The sequence below is a fragment of the Tympanuchus pallidicinctus genome, unplaced genomic scaffold, assembly GCF_026119805.1.
Source record: "Tympanuchus pallidicinctus isolate F22 unplaced genomic scaffold, pur_lepc_1.0 scaffold13, whole genome shotgun sequence".
Taxonomy (NCBI): domain Eukaryota; kingdom Metazoa; phylum Chordata; class Aves; order Galliformes; family Phasianidae; genus Tympanuchus; species Tympanuchus pallidicinctus.
In genome coordinates, this window is record NW_026294648.1 from 16,188,094 (window position 1) to 16,211,403 (window position 23,310).

Below are 23,310 nucleotides of genomic sequence, written 5' to 3' on the forward strand. Positions count from 1 at the left end.
TAATGGCTCTTGCACAGCACTGTCAGACAGTGGTGACGGCAGCTGTGTGGCGTTTAAGGGACCCCATAGGTGAGGTCTGCTGGTTGCAGACAGTGACACAGGGAGAGCACAAGCATCTGCTTTCAGTAAAACATTTATTATTTACTGTTTCAGTATTTCCTGTGGTTTATGGGATGTTGTGGCTAGGAGCTCTCACCAACAACTCTTCCATGAGACTGATCTGTACTCTCACAAATCTCATATGAACAAAACAAGTAAACCACAATGAATCTCTCCTGGAGACCTGGCTCGACCTTTGCAATACCTAAAACTCATTCTGGAACAGAGCTGTGTTGTGTAATCCCACCTGGCTGCAGGTAGCTGTGCTGGCTCTGTGCTCACAGCTCTGCCCTGAGTTCTGGTCCCTTGGCTGACTGCGTCTTACCCTGTGTGCTCTCAGCATGGCTTCTCCCATGCCAATCGAGACCTTGCAGCTTAGGAATTTTTTGTTTGCTTTAATCCTCGAGTGAAGCTATTTTCTGTTATATGGTGACACAACGTTCCAGCACAGAGAGGCTGTAGGGCTGTTATCCAGAACAACAGGCCAGGCTTGCCACCAGCTGAGCAAGGGAAGTGCCAGCACTGAGATAAAGGCTCCTTTGGAGCTGCAGCTGGAGGACTAGAGATGCCCACAGAAGGCAATTCAGAAATTCAGGCACGGGCCCTCTGCTCCATCTGTGTGATCCATGCTGTGTGCTGTAGAGAATGGGGGCATCCAGCAGCAGCATGGATTGGGTAGTGCCTTATAGCTGGTAGTGATGTCTCCTGGGGGCTTTGCAGAATGAAAAATGCCCCTTACACATGGAAAATAGGGAAAACCCTATTTATCGACTGAGGAGAAGGTTGTGTTTTCCTGGGAAGGCAGATGGAAGGATTTGGTATTCATAACTGGGAGAAAAAATAAATAAATAAATAAATAAGGGCAAAATAAAAACCTGGAAGATGCCCTTTGTCAACGACCCATGAGCCTGGTCTGTCCAGGGGGCTCAGCAACAAAAGCTGAGTCTCCCTCCCATGCTAAGATACTTAGCAAGGCTATTGTTTAAAATAATTACTTGAGCTTCCTTTCTAAGAGCAAATGCCAGCCAGGGCTGGGGAAAAGGCTTTTGTACAGAAAGAACAGGACATCTCAGCCATGGCCCTGCAGAAAAACATGTTTGTGCACCCATATCCCCAAAATGACTTGCCTGTAGCTATTTGCACCAGATTCAGTTATTCACTGTTTAGCCAAGAAACAAGACTACCCAACCCCAGGTTATTGGTGGGGCTTGATGTGGTGTCCTCCTCAGTGAGATTATTCAGAGTGGGGACATCAGGGAGATGGTGCTGCATGGAGAGCTGTGCTGAGCCTGCTGAGCGTGGGTTGGGTTTGCCTTGTGAACCTCAGCGATGCCGTGGACGTGGCACTGAGCAACATGGTCACTGGGGATGGGTTGGTGCTTGGATGATCTTGGTGGTCTTTTCCAACCTTGATGACTATATGATTCTATTCTGTGATTCGTGAGTGCTGGGAAATCAGAGCTTTGCATCTTGGAGAGAGGCAGCACTGCAGTGTGTGCTTTGCAGCCACAGCAATAACTGGCTGCTGGGGAAGTGAGTTTCTCTCCCGCAGGAATTAGACATTTCAACCTTTCTGTTTAGGAGAAGACTTACTGGCTTTAAGCAGTCTTTCCACTGTGATGCTGCATTTAGCTCTGTGCATCTCCGTTCATGCACAATTTCCTTACTCATGCCATGCTACCTTCTTTCAAGCCTGACTGCAGACTGTGGGACTCTGCACATCTGAGCACCACTTGGTTGTTACATGTTACCTTCCTTGAGTCAAAGGACCCGGCTCTGCCTTGTGGTTCCTATGCCATAACCTATAACCCTATGGATTGCTCAGGGAGAGGTCTTAGGATGCCTTTTTTTTTGTGGCAGGAATGACAAAGATGCAAAGAATGATGGAAAAGGGTGAGTGTCTTGGGATGATCCTGGCACGATGAGGATTTTCCCAATAATGGAATGCAGGTGGTGCTCTGAGCACAACATATTTGACTTATATCAGGGCTTAGTGTTCCTTCTTGGAAAATGTGTTCCTCTCCCCAGCTTCCTTCCATTGATCAGATGAAACAAATGAACTCCCCAAGCTGCTGTAACAAGGTATCTGAAGGCAAACAGGGTTGCTGGGCAAATAGTATCGAAGCCAAGACTAATTAGTCCCTTGGGAACATCCTATTACAGAACAAAGCGGATGTCTGAGTATTGCATTGGGAGTGTGCAATGTTGATCTGATCACTGCAGTCTTCCTTCTGCAGACCCCAATTGCAGCAGAAGCCAGCAGTGGCTTCCTCCAAGTGAAATGCAGTATTTTTCAAGGGCTTCTAATAAATCCCAAAGCTTTTCTCAGCCAGCATCAGCCAGACACTCAAAGCTCACCAAACAGTGGCAATACGTTCTAGATCTAAAATTAGACAGGATCTGAATGGAGATCCAAATCCTACTCTGAAACTGTTGGTAAACCCCAGCAAGCCATACTTTTGTGTTGAAAGGAAAACAAAAGCATGCATTGGTTGGCATTGGTAGAGCAGAAACAAATCTGTCTTCTCAAATCTGCTGACATCTTTATTGGGATAACACGAACGAATGCACCACACTTGCCAGTGCAGCACAGAGTGGCAGTAGAAGATAGAAAATGATGTGAAAAGGGATGACAGAGTGCTTGGCAGCATGCACTGGGTTGTCCTTTGCCCTGCCTTCAATGCAAATTGCACTTTTGAGGAAGATGTACCCGAGAAGCAAGCCCAAATCTGACTGTCCATCTGGGAAAGGAGCAATGGGGAAAGTCTGGGGGCAACGATGGGTCCCCTGCAACCCCAGCAGCCCTTCCCATTGTCCCCAGAGCTCTGCAGGAGCTCAGAGGATCTTTGACCTGAAGCATTTACTAGAAGCCTGAGAAATCTTTGCTTCCCATTTAGTTCTTCCATAGCATCTGGGCTCTGTATCAGCATTGTGGACAGAGAACTCACAAGGAAAGCAGCAGGAGCTAATGATGAAAAACACCCTCTGCCTTTTAGCCTCTGCTTGCTGGGAAAGTGACTGATTTTCTTGGCAAATGCCACCAGAAGAATATTTGTGACAGAATTTGCTCTAATGGATGTGAACTGTGTTGTGCCTCTTCGGCCTGTTGCACCCTCAGATGATTTCACCACTTTACCATCCAGCCCTTATGATAACATTCAATGCACGCATGCTAAGCCAAGCAGTGCAAAGGTGCATAAATCCTGCTATAGAGTAACACTGCATTATCTGTTTCTAGACTGTCTCCTCCCCAAAATGCAAGCAAATAGCACAGTGGGCTGAGATGGTGCAATTTTCAGGACAGGGAGTAGAAATGTACTGATAGTGCTGATGTGATTTGGCAAACAGAGCAAAATGACGTGGGCTTCTCTCTTCATTTTTGTGCATTGCATTCTCATGCATTGTGCAGGTTTTACTTTGTCAGTCGTTTTTAAAAGCAACCAGCAACTTCTGGGAATGCTGAATTTAAAAAAAAAAAAGTGGGGAGGAGGGGAGAAAAAAATGTGTCAAGCATTTCTATGGGTTAGTAAACATGATTAACCCAAGTCAGCAAGAGTGAATGAAAGAGAATTCAGTGACCTGAGTGAGCCAAAGCGAATTCAGTGCTAGTAATACAGTAGATGATCAGTTGGGTTTTCGTATGATTTAAAAGGTTTATGCTCTGCATTCCTTTAAAGGCATGCCTGAAACAAACTGTGTTCCCTTTTGCCCATTCCTCCTCCATGGGAGCCCATTGCTGCTGTGGGACAAAGCAGCCAAAGGACCATCCACAGTCATCAGGGTGCCTTAAGGTCAGAGCTGCAGGGAATGCAAGGCTGGTGTAGCTACAGGCAGGGACGTTGAATGTCTTAGTGCAAAAATGAACAGCCAAGTTCAGGCAGGATGTAGTAGGACCTCTCTCACCAGTTGGACCATGGCATGAAGTTCTGCCATGTCTGTTCTACTTTGATGAATATTCTTTGAAAAGCTGTTGAATATTTCCCTTTGCTGTATTCAGAGCTGCAGATTGCAGTGCTGAGCAGCTACTGGGGAGGGCTGGGTGCTGGGTGCAGACAAAGGCAGTATGGCCATGGAAAGGGAGCTGCCAGAATGGCACCTGCAGGTGCTGATAAGGTGTAGGGTGGAGACTGCAAAGTGTCAAGCAGGGCTGAAGCCTTGATTCAAAGCATACAAAAGAGAGAAAGCTGAATATCCCATCTTGTCAGGATGTTTGTATGTAATAACCTGTATAAAAACCTGCTTCATTTGTAGCAGTGAAAGCTTCTGATGAAGCACAGTGGTTTTCTGAGAATGCTTCTGGTTCTCTTCAAGAGCTGGGGGAGGATACAAATCCCACATCTCCACAACATCCCACAGGTGATAAACAAAAGCCCCTTTTCCTTCCAGAAGCACTCTGTTGCTCATCTGCATTGTGGCTTCATGACCAGATGTGTTCACTAGTGTGAATCAAGGTGCTTCTGACCCTGATGTTAGCCCTGCTGCACCGAGTAAAGCCAAGGCAACTCCAGAATGGCAGTGCAGCCAGTCCTTGGGGCTGCTGGTGTGCTGCTGGGTAGCTGTGAAAACGTAACCCAGTTTTCCAAAGGTGTGGTTAAATGCTGCTTTCATCACATTTGGGTATAGGAATGGCAGCTGCATGCTGCAGGGAGCAGGGCGTTGGTTGTGCCAGTTGGATGAGCGCTGGGATGTGCTGCCCTGGAAGACCCAAGGAACAAGGAGGTCTTTGGTACATGCTGACACCCAGACATCCCCTGCAGCACTTTGTGACTGCTGTGGAAAAACCCTTTGGCCACGGTGGGCTGCAAAATGCCTCTGTCTCATCAGCTTCCTTCCTACTGCCTGGTGTCCCAGCCCTGCAGAAGATCTGTGTGTGGATGTGCAACAGAGGGAGCTTTGTGCATGCAGCTGCGGTCATCCCCCTGCCCCTCAGTGATCCCCTTTCCCTTCCCACAGCTATCACTGAGGGAGAGAACTCATGTAGAGTTGGAGAATGCTGATGATTTCTTTCAAAAGGCTTTTCTTCTTCCAGAACCTGAGATCCCTGGGGAATCTGTTTTACTCTTGTGCTGAGGGGGAATTAGTTGGTGGTTTTGCTGTTTCTTGCAAAAAAAATAAAAATAAAAATAAAAAATTCTGAACAGCTTACAGATTTATACAGAGAGAAAGGAAATCTTGTTCCTGTCTCTAGCTGTTGAGTTGCATTCTTTCTCCATTGCACCACAAGCAATTTCCAGCACCACTAGTGTGCAAATAAAGGTACCTGACCTCAGCCTCTCTTACAGTGAACAAACCCTCAGCTGTGCCACGTGTCCTGCACCAGTGCTCGCTGCATGTTGGACCATTCATTCTGAGTCCATGCTGCTTGAGGACCCACGAGATCCCACAGCTGATAGAGAAGACAGACCCCGATGGACACCTCAGCTCAGTCCCTCCTCAGGTGAGGTTTTTCACAGGCTATTCGCCATCTTGTGGAAATATTATAACTACAGAATGGTAGAATGGAAACTGGGGCTTGAGCACTGAGTGTTGCTCTGTCAATTAATACAGAGCAGGCAGCTCAGAGATGCTGTACTGCAGTGGGATTCCTGCCTTTGCTCAGACCCAGGCATTTTCTGCATACCAGCACTAACTGTGGTCAACTAAGAAACCTAGGATTGGTTGACAGTGAGAACCTTTGAGGAAATGCACAGATGAATCACTGTGCTGCGCTGCCTCTGGGCAGGGGAAATTCTATACATAGGGTGCGTGCTCCCTGCAGCCCAGAGCTGCTGCAGCCACCTTCTTCACAAAGCTTTATGTGGTGTAACATAGCTAGAGTTGAACACTGCTGTCCTGCACAGTGGTATCACATGGTGGTGCTCCCTGGCAGAGCTGCACCCCAGGATTCCCCTCAGTCACCACACTCCATCACCTCATGGTACACCTCCATTATTCGTGGCCAGAAATGGGGACATCCTCACTTTCTATGGCTGGAGGGTTCCAGTGCCATTGCTCAGAGGGCACGGGGTGGGAAGGCTGTGTGCCTTGCCCTCCTCCTCCTGGAGTTCAGCAGGAGTATAGTTAATAGCTACAGCCTGGTGTGATTTAGAGCTAAGCATCTTCTTTTTACCCTCCCCTGGTCTTGACCTTTGGAGAGAGTAGATCTCTTGCTGTGTCAGAGCTTCTGCAACCAACGTGGTCTGCAGTGAGACAAAGCACACTGGGAGATGAGAGGATGGAGGTCTCAAAGTGCTGGCAGCAATGCAGAGATTCTCATCCACACTGAGAAGTGATTGTAGATTCACTTTGGTCTCTCAGTGTGCTCTGAGCATTTCAGAGTCATGAGTCAAGCTCCAAACCTCAGGAGGTAGATTTAGAAATATGACATCCCCCCAAAAAAAGCATTGTTTTTTTTTTTAATTTAATTTGACGTTTGAGATTTTAAGTTACTCCTGGGCCATGGTTTTCCCTGCACAAACGCAGCATTGGGAATTTACTTTTTAATATAGGCAAGCTGAGACATTTGCCTTCTGACCTGTCTCCAGGAAATGGGGCTTTACTGCAGCATTCACCATCACAGGATTTCCAGTAAAACCCTGAGAGCTGGCAGCAGTTCTGATGTAGATGGGAAGGATCTCCTTTAGGACATGGCTCAGTGCTAAATCCTAACCCCTGCTATTGAGTGGATAAAGAACAAATCTAATTTTCTGTCCCTTTTTCTTCCACGTCTTAGCACTTTATGTTCCCTATAAAAATGGTCAGGATTGATTCAGATGAACAGAGGGAATAAGACTTCAGTGAATGAGACCTGCACTGAGGAAAAACAGCTCTCTTGCAAATGGAAGTGAAGAGGCTATTGGTCAGATTCTGGAAAGAATTGTCCCATTTTCAGGGAATAGAGCAGAGCTTCATCCCCATCTCTGTGGGGCACGGAGCAGAGCTGGCTGCAGAGGCATCCTGCCCATTGCTATACCACAGTGAGGGGCACCTGTCCATTCAACCTGGGGGTTTAAGAATCTTTTATCAGTCCATCGTGATTCTCTTTTCCTGGTTCCTGCCTGGCTGGTGCTCTGCTTGTTGCTCAGTTTATCCCAGCCCTCACAGGAGCTGTGGTGCCTGAGACAACGTTTGGATCTCAGGTTTCTCTTCAAGCATTTTGCCTGTAGCTTCTGGCTGAGTGCCTTCAAGAACCCCTAAAGCACAGCAACTGCTGCTGATAGCAGGCTGCACCCCGTGCTGGGCAGTGAGTTCATGCACTGCCTGCCCTCATTTTGCAGCCAGCCTGGCAAATGGTGGCACAAGAACCCCAGTGCAATGCAAGAGAGATTGCTGCAGCCATTGCTAAGTGCTGGAGGTACAATTGCAGCTGGTTCTTACCGGAGAGGACTTGGCGTTTGGGGAGAGCAGCTCCTCTTTCCATTGCTGGCACATGCTCCAGCCCCCTGCTCCATGCCTCAGCTGCTGCTCTGTTGCCAGGATAGATTGGATGTGCCCAAAGTATTTCTATTCTCGAGGTCCCTACAGCCATGCTGTTCCCAAGGCACTGCTTTGCCCTCTGCCCCGTGCTACTGGGACAGCAATGCCCCAAACATTGGGAAGTCACAAATCCCGGTCACACAGCACTAAAAGCAACAAGAACTGGTGAGCAGGGAAAGCTGGCCTTTTCTCCCTGTCTGTTAAGCTCATTAAAGACAGCTATTAGCATCAAACCAAAGCACCCAGTGAACAGCAAATACCAAATGTCAGCATGAAGGATCAGATAGAGAAGTCGGGTCCCTTGGGCCCATCTCTTGCAGGCAGTTGTTCCAGGTGTGCTCTCTACATGTGCTGTGAGAACAGCTTCTGCAGAAGGTGTTTGCTGGGAAGCTGAAATCTATGTCTGGAAACTTGTTTCATTAAATCAGCATAAGTGTGTCACATTATTTCCTACCCCAAACTGCTACTCTGGGTCCAAAAGCAAGTGGAATGTTGGGAATTGTTAGGAAAGAACAGAAAACAACACAGAGTCCCCGTACAAATCCATCTCAAATATCATGCTGGCTTCAGTCCTGCAGTCTCCAGCAGCTATAGCAGAGCTGGATTGCTGCAAAGGCGATCACAGCCACAGATAAACCTCCAGAGTGCGGGCACTGGGCTGTACTGAGGCTCTGCTCCTGGAAAGAAGGTGAGCAGAGAAGAATGCAGCACTGGTATAACTTTAGAGAGCATTATTCTGCTGTTTCAGTACAGAAAAAGGAGGATTTCTTATGCCTGTTGGAGCAAACTGACTCTGTGCCCCCCTCCTACTGTGTTTTTAGCATGTTGGCTGTGACTTCTTGCTGCTTGTAAGTTCGGTGCCCTTCTCTGCACAGCCACTTTTTGTCTCTTGTTTCATGGAAATTCACTGAGCCCTGTGCAGGAATCAGGCTAGAAAGAAAGCATACCTTTTATCATCAATTCCTTTATTTTAATTTAAACCTTAGAAAAATATAAGGTAGGGATTGCTAATAAACATCTCCTAGGAGAGGAATATCAGGGTGAGCTCTAAACACCCAGGGGATGCTGAACACAAGGACAGAATCACTCCATGCCTTCATAGCATGGTGTGAGGTATCAGGTTATTCTTAGCACATCTCCCATCGTTTGTCCATACTTACAGCAAAGGTACAATTGCAGTCAGATCTATTGTCATTTGTGACTGTATTTCCTGCTCATCTCCAGTGACTTCTGCACTATTTGCATGAAGAGATGAGTTCCCCTCCTCAGTTCATTAGGCTGGAAACCCGTTTGCATTCGTTTCACTTCAGATGCACTCAGAGCCAGGTCTGCTCTGATAGTTTTGCTGATAGCATTAAAAGCAGAAGCAGAGTAACAACTGAGATTTTACAAGGAGCCTATTTAAAACCTCCTGCTGCTTCAGAGGTCATTTGACCCACAGAAATGGTGGCAGGAGGTCAAATGCTGCAGTGATGCTGCCAAGGGGTGGCCAACTGCTCACTCACATGTGCAGAGTGGGCAAAGAAGCAACAGGGAGAGGGCACCCAAGGTGGCTGTGCACCCCTTGAGGACCACGCCAAGAGGCTGAGCTTGCACCCAAACCCTGTTAAATGAGACGAAATAACTGGAGGTGCCATTTGACAGGTTTTTTATTCAGTGCATTGGATTCATACATCACTGCTCAATCAACCAGCTAGCAACATTTCACACATTCCTATAAAATCAACCCCGAATCTGGTCTCTTGTTAAAGACACTCAGTGTAAAATGTAAAGCAGTCTATCAAATATTTACTTCTTTACTTACAGCTTAGGGCCCAGTAACAGGCTGTGCTTGGCTCACTCAGTGTTGGCTGCAGTAGTGGGCAGAGAATGGATCAGCAACTCATGTTTGGTACGGGGCTTCATTAACAAACGTCTCATCTCAGCTCATTAACTTCTCAGCCAAGTGCTGTGTAGCCTGGCCTCCTTCCCACATCAGCATGATTATGCACGGGTGGAGCTGCACCTGCAAACACCCCAGTGCAGACCTACACAGCACTGGAAGCACAGATTTGGGCTGAGACCACCCATCTGCTCAGTGCTCAGAATAGCAGGGCGCTCCAACTGAGCCTTTGGGCTGCTAACGAGGCAGGGCGAGGCACTGTGAGGATGGGGAAGGTCCTACACTGCAAACTTTTGGGCGGGGGTCCTGGCTGCACGCTGTAAGGCTTTCAGGTGGAGAATGATGGAGCACATCCTTGGCACAGCCAAGGTGTATTTGCTGGTATCTCAAGTGGGCAGGCCCAAGGACTCAATGCTGTTCCCTTCTCTGGTGCCTGGCAGGGGGATGGAATGGGGCCCCCGCTCCATGGAGCCCAGCACAGCAAGTCCACCTCCACTCATCCCCTTCCACCACCTCCCTACACTGCGTAGAGCCCTGACTGTAGTGCCGCCTCATCCCTGCCCTCAATCACTCGCTCACTGTGCACGGAAGGAAGTAGACAGCAGGTTGTCGAATCAGCTACCTCAGAGGGAATCTATCGAGTTTTATTGAGCCAGCTGTTACGGGGCCCGGGCTGCTGCCCGCCGTCCCCATGATGAGTGCGTGCTGCTAGGGCATGGTGACCGTCCGGCGGGCGCTGCGGGCTGCTGCAAAGCGCCTCTTATTCCTCAGCCCAGAGAACCTCTCATCCAGCGTCAGGCTGGTCTGCGGGGGAAAGGGAGAGCATGTCAGTCCTGCGGCTCGTGGCCAAGCACAGCCGGGCTTGCAGCAGGGTATTGATTAGAGCCCATCAGTTGGGAGGGTGCGTCGCAGCCGGTTAGTCAATTAAACCACCCATCACATGGAGACAAGGAGCTCGACAGACTGTGTGCGGCTGAAAAACCTCCAAGCAGTGCCCAGCCCCCAGAGAGCGGGCGTCCTTGGCAAGAACAGGAGCAAGCAGATGGCGTGTGAGCACAGGGCGTCAGGAGCAAACAAACCGTCCAGACAAGGAGAGCTGGCGATGAAGGACGGTGGAGCAGGATTTCTGACCCGCCCCGGGGCTCTTGGAGTAAAACATGGAAAACGTGGCACTGAAAAGTCCTCCAAAGCAAAAAAAGAGCAAAGCCCAGAGGTGCCGCATCTCTCTGAGGATGGGGGAGCACCAGCGGTGACATGGCTGCCCTCGCCCAGGCCCGCTCCCAGGGAGCACCTCCCCACTCTGAGCAAGCACACAAATGGGACAAGAGGGACCAACAGAGCAGAAGTAACAGGGATGAGTCTGTAGCTGCCAAATAGTCTTCTCAGGTGCTGCCATTTTGGTGAGCACCCAAGCCAACACGGCCGCAGGGCTGTCCTCATGGGTTGTGCTAGATAAACCCAGCTGGCAGCCCCAAAACCAAGCAACAGGGCTCCTGTAGGGTGTGGGATGTGGCCGGTCCCCTCGGTGCTCCTCTACCTGGTTGGCCATGGCACGAAAGTTGAACCTCAGCATCACCCCCTTGGGTTGGGGCTTGGTGATACGTGGCGGGGGCCTCTGGTTTCGCAAGAAAGGGCGCTTGGCTCCGAGCCTGGGGGAAAGCACAGGTATGTGGTCACACAGGGAGCTGAGGCAGGTGGCTCCCTGTTATCTGCAAACTAATAGGGTTAAGAGAGATCTGTGTGCAGCCCATGCCTCTCCCAGTGTTAATCACAGAGATCTGCGTGAGCACGTCCTGAGAAGGGCAACAGATCTGTGAAGGGTCTGGAGTTAAATCTTATGGAGAATGGTTGAGGGAACTGGGATGGTTTGGTCTGGAGAAGAGAAGGCTTAGGGGAGACCTTACTGGTCTCTACAACTCCCTGCAAGGAGGTTGTAGCAAGGTGGGGGTCAGCCTCTTCTCCCAGCAGTAAGATGAAAGGTGATGGTGTCAAGCTGTGACAGGGAAAGTCTGAGTTGGATATTAGGAAAAACAACTTCTCAGAGTGATGATGCACCAGCACAGGCTGCCCAGGGAGGTGGTGGAGTCCCTGTCCCTAGAGGTACTCCAGAACCATGGGGATATGGGACTGAGGGACATGGTTAGTGGAAATGGTGGGAGTGGGCTGATGGATGGACTTGGTGATCCTAGTGGTCTTTTCCAACCTTAATGATTCTATGATTCTATGGAGAGGTGCTCAGCAGCTGTACAAGCTGAGCTCCAGCACTGCAGCTACTAGGGAATGCTTTCTGGGTCCAGTTACCCTCACTCACCTACCAGATCCTGCCCCTGCACAGCACAGGCTTGAGGCCACTCTCCTCCAGCCGTGTGCCTGAGAGCAGCTCAGCACTGCTCCAACAAAGCCCGTGAGCAGCCATGTGCTGCCTGGCTCCCACTCCCCCTTGCTCTGGATACCAAGCCAACCACACATAATTACTGTCTCCTTTCAGATACACCAAAACAAGACACCATTTGCTCACCATTTGATGGCCGAACCATTAGCTCTGCACTTATTATAAAAAACATGAAGCTGCGATAACGCTAAAGGGATTAGCAATGGCTTTTGTAGGGCTCCCATCCTAACAAATCAACTCATTTACTTACGTGTTGGTCTGGCTCGCCTGGGGATTAGCCACAGAAACCGTCAGAACCGCTCCGGGGCTGGGTTTCACTTGCCACCTGCCAAGACAGCGAGATGTCTCCAGCTTCAATTCAAGCGTGAAAGAGCAAGTCACATTCATTCTGTGCCTTTGTCGCCAATTACCTTCTCATTCTTGGTGGTTTCCCTTCTGCATTAGCATCCATTTGCTGTGAAATCAATGACAAAAAGGATCAGTTAAATAATTATCAGTCAGAACCTGTGATTCGTTTTCCAGCATTTTGTTTGGTACTTTTGAAAAGCTCTTTCTCTGTGTCATCACAAAACTTTTTTTTCTTGGGTTTCTTGCTGCATAGGCAAAGCAACTGGCAACCACCTCTCTTGGTTATTTTGGAAGCAAAGATAAAACTGGGCAAGGGCTGGTAAAAGTGAAGGGTTGTCATCCACAGCAGGTAGTATAAAAATGCCTCTGTACTGACCCCTCTCTGGATGTAGGCTTTGGAGAACCGCTGCTGCATCCGCTTCTGCTGGAAGCCTGGTCCCCTGTTCAGCAGGAAGGGCCTGCAGGGCGGCAGGACAGAAAACAACAGAGGTCAGCACTGTATCGGGTCTCTCCTAAAGTTTAATGTTGAAGCACATAGCTGAGTTTGGTATGAAAAGCAGCATTAGAAGTAAATGAGGATATCTGTGACCAAGTTCAGCACTATGGGTTTTTCTGCCAGCAAAGGATTTCAGAGAAACAAGTTTTTCTGCTGAATGAAAAGACAGCTTGTGTTTGCTTTGAGTTCTTCTCATTGGAAGAAAAATGATAGAACAAAATCATAGGAAAAAAAAGAATGGTCAGAAGGGACCCCTGGAGGCCATTCTGTCCATGCTCTGCTTACAGCAAAGACAAGACTGACACCAAGCTCCATTTGAGCTGGGAGGATGCGAGGACATCTAGGCAGACCCCGGGGCTGTGCCCAGAGTTAGCCCCACTCCCTGCCTTGCCCTTGGGACAAAGCCTCTGCTTTTGTAAAAATAAAGGCTATATCACCCTTCCAAAGCTTTCCCAAAGTGGCAGATTAGATGCTGAATGCCAATAGAACGCTCACTAAAATCCAGTGACAGATCGAATACCACCTTATTAACATAGAGCTGCTTTGTGTCCAGGTGTTTTCCAAACACACCCAGGGCACTCCTCTCACATCATGCAAGCACACAGCTGACTGCGATCAGAGCCACAGGGAACCAACATTTACCTTCTCCCTGGGGCGCTGGTGCTGGCAGCAGCTGCTCTGAACCTCCTGGGGCCAGGTGGTGGCCGTCGCCGTGCCTCAGGCTGCCCATTGCTGCTTTTGGGGAAAGCATCCTCATTCTTGTTGCCCTGGAAGAGCAGAGACAAGCCAGCTGTTGCTACCTGCACTGATGCTATGCAGGCAAAGACAGAGCGACAGCACAAGTTAGGAGAAGTGACAGTACTGCACTGATGCTTGTTGATGCATTGGGTACTGCTGTGGCAGAGGGGTTTCAGCTCTCTGCCCTCCATTCCCATATTGCCATTCACAACAGTTTTTTCCTTTGCAGCTTTTGCGGTCTTGCAGCAAAGACTTTGTTATTTTCTTAATGGGAAGTTGATTCCCTACCAAACTTACTCAAACCTGGTGTCTGCCATGGTCTTTAGCAACTATAGCTGGAATATTTCTACCAAGTTGCTGCACTCTCAGCTTTTGGATTTGTGACACACTGTTGACAATGACTGGAACATGTACTGCAGGTCCTGGGCATGACACCACAAGTCGGAGGGAAAATGCTTCATCTTAACAGTATAGAAATAAAAAAAAAAACAACTAAAATTGTGGACCACAAATCTCACACAACACATTATAGCCTCAGGTTTGTTTTCAGTCATTGGCCTTTTCCAGTTCAGACACAGAATCACAGAATGGCCAGGGTTGGACATCAAGGATCACGAAGCTCCAACCCCCTGCCACGTGCAGGGCCACCAACCTCCACATTTCATAGCAGCCCAAGCTGCCCAGGGCCCCATCCAACCTGGCCTTGAACACCTCCAGGGATGGACGGGGCATCACAGCCTCTCTGGGCAGCTGTTCCAGCACCTCACCACTCTCATAGGAAAGAACTTCCCCCTGCAATCCAACCTCAATCTTCCCTCCCTCAACTTAAAACCATTTCCCCTTGTCCTGCTGTTATCTAGCCTTTCAAAGAATTGAAATGTCTGATGCCTGAAGCACCAGAAGGCTCTTATCAGCAGCACAGTTCTCCTGCATGTCCTTATACAAACAACCACATACGCCTCTCAGTCAATTTCTGCGGGACAGCCACCATCAGTGCTGCTATTCAATAATTCAGATGTGTTTCCACATCCTTCCCACTTGGTTTACTCCTACAAAAAAAAAGGAAGCTATCACAGAATTAAGCCTCCTAGCAACTGCTTATTGCTTTCTGCTAATATCCAGCCACACTCCATACATATCTGAGTCACTGCAGTCATTATTTTCAAGAATAACCACATTCCGTGTGCATGCATGCTTACTTTGGGGTTCTCTGCTTCACACTTCCTGGACACAGCCATTAAAGTTGTCGTCACCATTTTGGCGTTTCCAAAAGCTCACTGAGCACATGTGACCTCCTAATTGAGTTTTTACAACCTCTTCTCCCAGAGGACTTGTCCACTTGCTCAATTTCCACCTTTTATTAACACCAAGCCAGATGGATCTTAGTGACACTTAGAGATAAACTCTGGGAAAGGCGTCAACATATTTCCACTAAAACCACTTTTGTGTCATCTTGCTTCCCTATTATCTAAAGGATAATATGGGAACCACATCCATAACCATATCCATGTCACCTCTAAATAAGAACAGGAAGATGGGGATGGTGAGGAATTGGATTTTATGGCAATAGTTTAAAAAATTAAACAAATCTTTGAAGGACACTTTTTTTCTTTACACCCATAGAATCCAATTCAGGATGAACATGCCAAGCTTTATGCTTATAAAACCAATGGGAAAATTGCTGGTTTGCATGCATGTGTGCTCACCTATGCATACAAATGCTGTACATGGGCACATAAAAGACTGTGCCTGTGCATTTTTTATGCTGATTGTCCTTCGGGGTGACGCGGGAACAGAAAACCCAGCCAACCACTACATGATCATTGGGCAGAGCTGCACTCTTTTCCTCCCATACCTCCTGAGCTGATGCTGGGCGATTTAAAGGGCTCACTCCACTCAGTGCAGCAGCTGCTCTTCTCCTGGGGCCGGGCAGAGCGTTCCTGAATTGCCGTCGGTTGTTCTGTTGTTGTCCAAAGCCTCTCCTAAAACGGTTGGGTCCTAAGATAACAAACACAATGTGTCAGTGACCTTCAAAACTCACGTCAGGGTTCAGTTCTGGAGATGTCTTACAAGGTTGCCTTAGGATGATATAGGAGTATCTGTATAAACAGCGTGACAAGAATCACTCTAATTTGGTCCTGAAAAGGAAATCAATTTAGCACAATATAAAATAATTTCCAATATCTCACTCCAACATTTTCACAATCCATGCGACTGACAAATACATCATTTGAAGAAAAAAGCCTTCCACAGTCCTGGCTGCTAATAAAGGAGGAACACTCGCATCAGGAAAGCTGTCAATCTCTCGTCAGGGCTCACATGGCCATGAATTAACTGTGAAATGGAAAAGCCTTTCCATACAGACACCCAGTGATTCAGATACCCACGAGCCAAACCCACAGCTGCTGGAGCAGCTCTGAGTGCCCACACTACTCCACTGGGGAGGATCAGCCCACCCTTATCTATTTTCTTTCGGTCTGAAATATCCTTACTGCAGGGATTGAAGGGAGCATCTTCTGCTGCTTCTTCACGTTAATGCACAGTGTATACACTGAAACCTCTCATCTCGCATTTAACTTTTCCCCTACGCCTGTTTATGAATTCTGAGTGTTGCTGAAGCATCGAGAGGAGAGCACTCAGAGAGGCACAGTGCATTAAAGCCTAATTACTCCATAAGATAAACTTCTGTATCATAATTAAATAGCCATTTTCCAAGGTGCTCCATCAGTGAAATTTGCGCACACCCCCACTGGGGTGCATAAATCAAGCAAAAAAGCAGTGAATTTCAGCAGGCAGTAACCATGCATTAAAACCCCACACCAACGAGAACCTCAGAGACACAGACCATGGGATGCTCGGATGTGTGCATTGATCCCACTCCATCGATTCCTACATTTATAATGACTTGGAGCAATTAGAAGTGAAGTGTTGTGAGGAAGGATGGCAGCAGGTGATTAATGAAGGCTCCAGCCCCAGGGTGAAACACAGAGCATGCTGACACCAGTTACAAGGTAAGGGTTAGCATTAGGGTTAGGGTCTTCTATCAACACAACATCTTCTTTCCAGCAAGAGACTGAGCCCATCTGTGGATTTCCCACAGAGCAATAGGATGCACAAAGCAACCCTGAGCAGCAAAGCACACTGCTGTCCATCAGCCCCTATTAGAGAGCTGCAGCTCAGCAGTGCGCTCAGGCGCATCCCAGCCCATGCATATAACTGACTGCAGGGCCAGCAGCTCTGAGGGCAGCCTGTTTGTGCCAGCTGGGGATCAGGGCTTCCTCGTATATGTGTCCTATATGTGTCCTGACATGTGGCACACAGGAGGCTCCATCTCTGCAAAATGTCTGCGTTCTCAGCCCAGGCAATAGAGGGCTTCAGGAAGACCTCCCTGCATCCTTCCAGTACTTGAAGGAGCTTATAAACAGGATGGGAGAGTGACTTTGTTCATGGTCTGATAGTGACAGGACAAGGGAGAATGGCTTTAAACTAAAAGAGGGGAGATTTTAGTTAGATGTCAGTCTCTTTATCCAGAGAGCAGTGAGGCCCTGGCACTGCCCAGAGCTATGGGTGCTCCATCCCTGGAGGTGCCCAAGGCCATGCATGGGGCCCTGGGCAATCAGATCCACTGGGGGGCACCCAGACCACAGCAGTTGACAGAAATGGATCTTGTCCATTCCAACCGAAGCTGTTCTATGTTTCTACAATTTATTAATCAAAGAGCTCTTGACTAAAATCCCCCAGTGTCAGCACCCTGTCTGGGGGTGCAGGCTCAGAACCTGGCTCTGAGCACACATCTGAAGGCCAGGAGTCTCTCTGCCCAACTAGCCAGGCTGGGGAGAAACCCCGAGGCCCACTTCTCAGAGGAGATTGGAAATTGGAATCTCTTGTCATTGAAAATCATCACTCTCCCCCACCACTGGGAGATGGTTTAAGCTGAATTCCAGGAAAGATAAGAGCTTGCATGAGTTCTCTTGCTGTTCCCATCAGCATAATACCTTCCCCAAGCTCTGGCATTACTGTGCTGTGCTGTACTGATCGGCGTGTTGATAACAGTTATCACATCTCAGCCCACGAGGGGCTGCCTTTCAGCAGGGACTGAAGAGGAATGAGGCCCCTGAAGAATTACGGGCTTAATTCCCAGCCATGCTGAGCTGCCTAAAATTACTCCTGACATCAGCTCTGCAGAGCACAGTGGATCCCTGCCCTGAACAGGGCTGAATTCAGGCCCGGTTAAACCTATAAAATACTTAGACTAACAAAAGTTTCTGCTTTCTAAGGTTGGCTGCAAAAACAGCCCACGTTTGACTTCTGAGTAGCAGCAGAATATCAAACCCCACGTTCCGTTTTGGACAGAGAAATCAAATTGCAAAGGGGAAATATCAGCACTGTTTTGAATTGGGACAAATCTCAGTGAGGCAATGTGTGGCGGAAAGCAGGAATGCAAGAGTGGGAGGCGGATCTGAGACAACTGGGAGTGATCCTCCTGTCCTCGTGTGCCATTTGCACTCAAGGGGATGAATGCAAAGGCGTCGCTGCAAAATGTCACTAAAATCTCCAGCGAGGTGATTCAGCAGCCAGGAAAAAGAAAAAGAAAAAGATGGTAAACAAAGATGGCATTTCATGCAGCAGATCTCCTTAGTCTGGAAGATAAAACTAGTGGAACCAAATAGAGATTAGTGTGTAATCACACGGCATTATTAAAAAACTCATCATAAAAATAGCATGGTTGGCGAAAGTGATAAATTAGCTCCAATGACGGAGCTATCAAAGGCAGTTACTGAAGGGGTAATTTAAATGTGTTCTGGGAAAAAGAGGATTCAGAAGAGGCATAATTAAAATATGCAAAGCCAAAGGGAATAGAGAACAGATATTAAGTCACTTTGAATTAGTAATTCATGGGAGGGTGGAAGGGAGAGAAATGGATGGATTTATGCTCTGAAAGGGTCCTGTTACTCTATTGTTGCAGAGAGAAAAGCTATTCAGCACCCAAGTGCATATTACATGCACGCAGGAATTAGATAGGAGAAGGATTTAGGAGCTGATTTTGTCACACAAACATGTTTTCCAGGTCAGTGATGCAGCTTCACAGAATCCCATAGAATCACAGAACCACAGGGGTTGGGTTCTGGGGATCATGAGGTCCCATTGACTGCAGCACCTCAGATATTTACAAACAGCAAGGAGATCCCCCCTCATCCATCTCTGCCATCCCACGGCACTCCCATACCTTGCAAGTTCCTCTGCATCCAGGCACGGGAGCGGGGCCGCCCGAACCCATATGCCAAATTCCTGTTCTTGGTCTGCTGTCTCCGGCCGTCCCCTGCAGCTTTGGCATCTGTTTGCTCCTTCCTGTGACGCTTGATGATGTCATCTAAAATCACAGCCACAAAGGGGAAATTTATCAAAGCTGCACTTTCTACCAAAGTCATTCCCATTTTTGGTGCTTGGAATTGTCCATGGTGAAAACAAGGCTGGTGGTTCTGTAAGTGATGCTGCCAGACAATGAGATTAAGCTCAGCTAGGAAAGCACAGGCTCCACTTGCTTGGCTACTGCATGCTGGAGATTAGAGCACAGTGAATTATGTCTCCATCCAGCACGTATTCACTACATGCAGGATGGAGATTTCAGACCCATGTCATAGAATCATAGAATGGCCTGGGTTGACAAGGACCACAATGATCATCTAGTTTCAAACCCCCTGCCATGGGCAGGGCTGCCAACCAGCAGACCAGGCTGCCCAGAGCCACATCCAGCCTGGAATGTCCCACTGAAAGATCCAATCCCCAAGACTGCCCACAAAAAGGAAGGGATTTTTCCATGGACACCAACACTGTGCTCATCAGAAAACATTTTTGGTGGAGGTCTGACTTGGGAGGTGGTCAAAGGGGGGAGAATGGGCAAAAGCATCAAAGAGCAACAATGCCAGACATGGGAACCCCTGATGCACAACCCATACAAATGCTGTTTGTGGGTTGTACAAACACTGCAGGGTGAAAATCTGCTCAGTCCCTAAATCTGTAAATGGGAAAACCAAGGTTTGGTGCAGGGAAGCAACCTCACTTATACAGGGTGACTGAGAGGAGGGGATGTCATGGCCCTGCAGACACTCACTGTTCGCCATGAATGATGGTTTCCTTTCGGTTCCCATCTTCCAAAGACAACACTGCTATAGATGTGATCAGATCAAAGCAACACACACCATGAATATCAGAAGTACTTTGTATTTTAAGTGCCACAATCTTCAGCTAACTCTTGATTTTCTCACTTATCTGGGTAGATTCCGCTTCTCACATACTCTGTGGTAGAGTATGGGAACTCTTTGGTTCCCATTGAGCTGGTTTGAAATCAAGGAGGTCTTTTTAATTCAAGCTGTTTTGATGAAGAGGAATGGTGAAGGCAAAGGGACGTCTCCTGATCAATTCATATTTTCCAGCAATTTTCTCTTTTAACTTCAGACCTCCCAGAAAATATTCAGTGAGTAACAGAGCTGCATCTAGTGAGCTCCAATCAAAACATTTTACCTTTTGCCAAATTAGGGAGGAAAGAAGCATCTCAATCAGGCCTTTTCCCAGGCAGCAATGACTCCAGCTCCTTAATGAACCACCGGAGCGGAAGCACAGAAGTGCCATTAGCTTTCAAAGGGCTATTATCACAAACAGCACATCTTACCTCCAGTGCTTGTCACCTGTCATTTTCTATCAAGAAAATCCCATGTTCAAATTAATATAAGGCCCAGGGAAAGCAAATGAGAGCAGATGTAAGAATAAGCTGCGTGACTGCTTTTGTGATTTCTCTATCAAGTCTGCCAGGAGGAGAGCACGTTGGGAGAGACTGAGCGATGCTCTGGGTATGAATGTGCTAATGTTCCCAGCTAAGTGTGCCTCTGGGACATGTGCTATTTGGGGCACAGGCTGCTTTGAAGCCTACAGCCCCTCCTCTGCAAGGAGGTTGTCAGTGTGGGCTCGCAAGGAATGGAGAGGAGCTGGATGCTCAGCTGCCCAATCCATTGCCTTCCAGTTCTCTGGATATCAGTTGTTACCGTTACTTCTCCCATCAATATGATGGGGGTTAACAGAGCAATGTAAGAGGGTACTAAATGAGGGATCCTGGGAGGTCACTTAAGGTACCCCGATGCCCTCAAGACAGAATTAGATCTTCAAGGGTGGCAACACCATGGGGAAAAAAAAATTAAATGAAAAATTAGGGGGCAGACAAATTCCTGCTGAAAATCTTCATGCTGCCATTAAAATAAGTGTGCATCAGCACCAAGGAATCTGTAGGAGAATATGCTGTGCTATCCCCAGCAAGTGGCTCATCGCTGGGAAGAAATGACACACGGTTTGTGTTAGGACACAAACCCAACATTAAGAGATGCCGGAGGACTTTCCTTCCTCGGCGATGTCAACACGACAATCCGCTGAGATCTACAGCCCCAGCCCTGGAGTCCAGGCCTTCAGAGCTAATAAAAGGGCAGTTGTTTGTGCACAGTTCACATCTCTGCTGCCAGAGGAATGGCGAGCATCACGAGCAAGCTGCTATAAATAGCCGCACACCCGAGGATATGGCTCATATCTTTATTTCAATAGAGGCTCATTTACGTAAGCCTCTCCCCTTTGAAGTTACGGGGTGCTGCCAGAAAAGCACCGAGACGGGGCCGAATCCGTGCTTCCAGCCACCCCCATGGCTCTGCCTTTCCCTGCCCGCTTCCCTCCCTGGGCTGGGAGCACCGACAGCCCCGCTGCTCACCCCCACCACCTCCCAACACCCCGCACCCCATTTCCCAGCGCAAGCCGCGCTGCCCCACCAACCCCGGCCCGGCGGAGCCCCGCTCCCCAATCACCGCACGTACCCAGGGACATGTCAATCTCCTCGGCTCCCGGCTGCGGCCCCGCAGCGGGGCTCGGTCCGGGCTGCGGCTCCGTCACCTCCATGAGCTCCGAACTCGCAGTGCCGCCGCCCCGCGCAGCTCAGTGCGCCTGCCCGGAATGTGCCGGCACCGCCGCCGCACCGCACCGCACCAACCCGGCCCGGCACCCCGCCCCTGAGCGCACGGCTCTGTCCGGGCAGCCCCGCACCGCTCCGAGCTCGCTACGCAGCCCAGCAGCATCCTTGGGAAGGCTTTAACGCCGGGCACAGTGCCTTCAGTCTCGCTGTACCGACGCTTTTCCCGAATCCTATTCTTCCGGGGTTTATTACGCCCTGGAGAAAATGCGTTTTGAAAAGATATCGTAGGCAAACGAAGGATGCAAAGTGCAAGGTTTTGCACTTGGGCCGGAGGAATCCCTGGCATTTTTACAGACTGGAAGGAGCGGTCCTTGAGAGCAGCCCTGCAGAGAAGGACCTGGGGGTCCTGACGGATGAAAAACTGAACATGAGGCAGCAATGTGCATTGCAGCTCAGGAAGCAAATAGGATCCTGGGCTCCATCAGAAGAGGGGTGGCCAGCAGGGACAGGGAGGTGATGTCCCTCTCTGCTTTTGTGAGACCGCATCTGAAGTACTGTGTCCAGGTCTGGAGCCCCCAGTACAAGAAAGACAGGGAACTGTTGGAGAGAGTCCAGAGGAGAGCCACAAAGATGACTGGGGACTGCAGCACCTCCACTATGAAGACAGGCTGAGGGAGCTGGGCTTGTTCAGCCTGGAGAAAAAAAGGTAGCTGGGTTACCTCATTGCAGCTTTTCAGTACCTAAAGGGAGCCTACAAACAGGAGGGGAATCAACTCTTTGCAAGGCTAGATAACTGCAGGACAAGGGGAAATGGTTTTAAGTTGAGGGAGGGAAGATTGAGGTTGGAGTCAGGGGGAAGTTCTTTCCTATGAGAGTGGTGAGGTGCTGGAACAGCTGCCCAGAGAGGCTGTGGATGCCCCGTCCATCCCTGGAGGTGTTCAAGGCCAGGTTGGATGGAGCCCTGGGCAGCCTGGGCTGGTGTGAAATGTGGAGGTTGGTGGCCCTGCCTGTGGCGGGGGGTTGGAGATTCATGATCCTTGAGGTCCCTTCCAACCCTGGCCACTCTGTGATTCTGTGTGACTCTGTGTGAATGACTTTGGCTCATTTTGAAAACTGGAAAGAGCAGAGGAAGCACACTTGGCTCCCGCTCAGGAGTGAAGTTTGTTGTCCTGGGGACAGCAGCCATGTGGGATGGTCCCTCAGCACCCCCAGATCGCTTACTGAAGTGCAGTACTTGGGGGGACCATTCTGCCTCTGGGTCACAGCAGTTCTGGCACTGCTCGCTGAACACAAACGGCAGCCAAGCAGCCTTCTGCTTTTTGTCAAAAAGAAAGGGGGGAAAAACCACTCCTCTTCCAAAGGAAGAGCATCATTTTCCGAAGCTTCTGTACAAGTGCTCGGAAATAACCTTCTGTACTGCACGCATAGTAAAGGCCACATGAGTCTCAGAATGAAGTCTGTGTTCTGTGGTTTCAGAACATGTTTTCCCATCTGGGCAGCTTGTACTTAGGGTGAGACATTTCTACAGGCAAACAAATAGGGCAAAGATTGCCTCCTGAAATGTGGATGGCACTCAGCAGGATTGAGTGCTTGGGAAAGGGAAGGGAAGGGAAGGGAAGGGAAGGGAAGGGAAGGGAAGGGAAGGGAAGGGAAGGGAAGGGAAGGGAAGGGAAGGGAAGGGAAGGGAAGGGAAGGGAAGGGAAGGGAAGGGAAGGGAAGGGAAGGGAAGGGAAGGGAAGGGAAGGGAAGGGAAGGGAAGGGAAGGGAAGGGAAGGGAAGGGAAGGGAAGGGAAGGGAAGGGAAGGGAAGGAGAAAATAGTATGCATTTGTATCTTCAGAGTATCTAAAAGCAATAACTGAGAGATCTCCAATTGTGTTTCCATTTTATCCTGTTTAGGGAAACAAGAGACAAAACAAGAGTTTAGGAATACTGAAAGCAACTTCCAACAGAACAG

General features: G+C 48.9%; 1 protein-coding gene across 1 annotated transcript; it reads right to left on the bottom strand.

Annotated features, from left to right (window-relative positions):
- Positions 1-9,185: 9,185 nt before the first annotated feature.
- On the bottom strand, positions 9,186-21,402 carry LOC128075998 (UAP56-interacting factor-like). The gene is made up of 9 exons (XM_052673240.1): positions 21,261-21,402; positions 18,638-18,781; positions 15,266-15,408; positions 13,315-13,439; positions 12,553-12,634; positions 12,239-12,282; positions 12,079-12,153; positions 10,974-11,085; positions 9,186-10,240 (listed from the first exon to the last, which is right to left on the bottom strand). Exons 1-9 carry the CDS (start codon positions 21,340-21,342, stop codon positions 10,145-10,147), a joined length of 903 nt encoding a protein of 300 aa, XP_052529200.1. The 5' UTR covers positions 21,343-21,402; the 3' UTR covers positions 9,186-10,144.
- Positions 21,403-23,310: the final 1,908 nt, after the last annotated feature.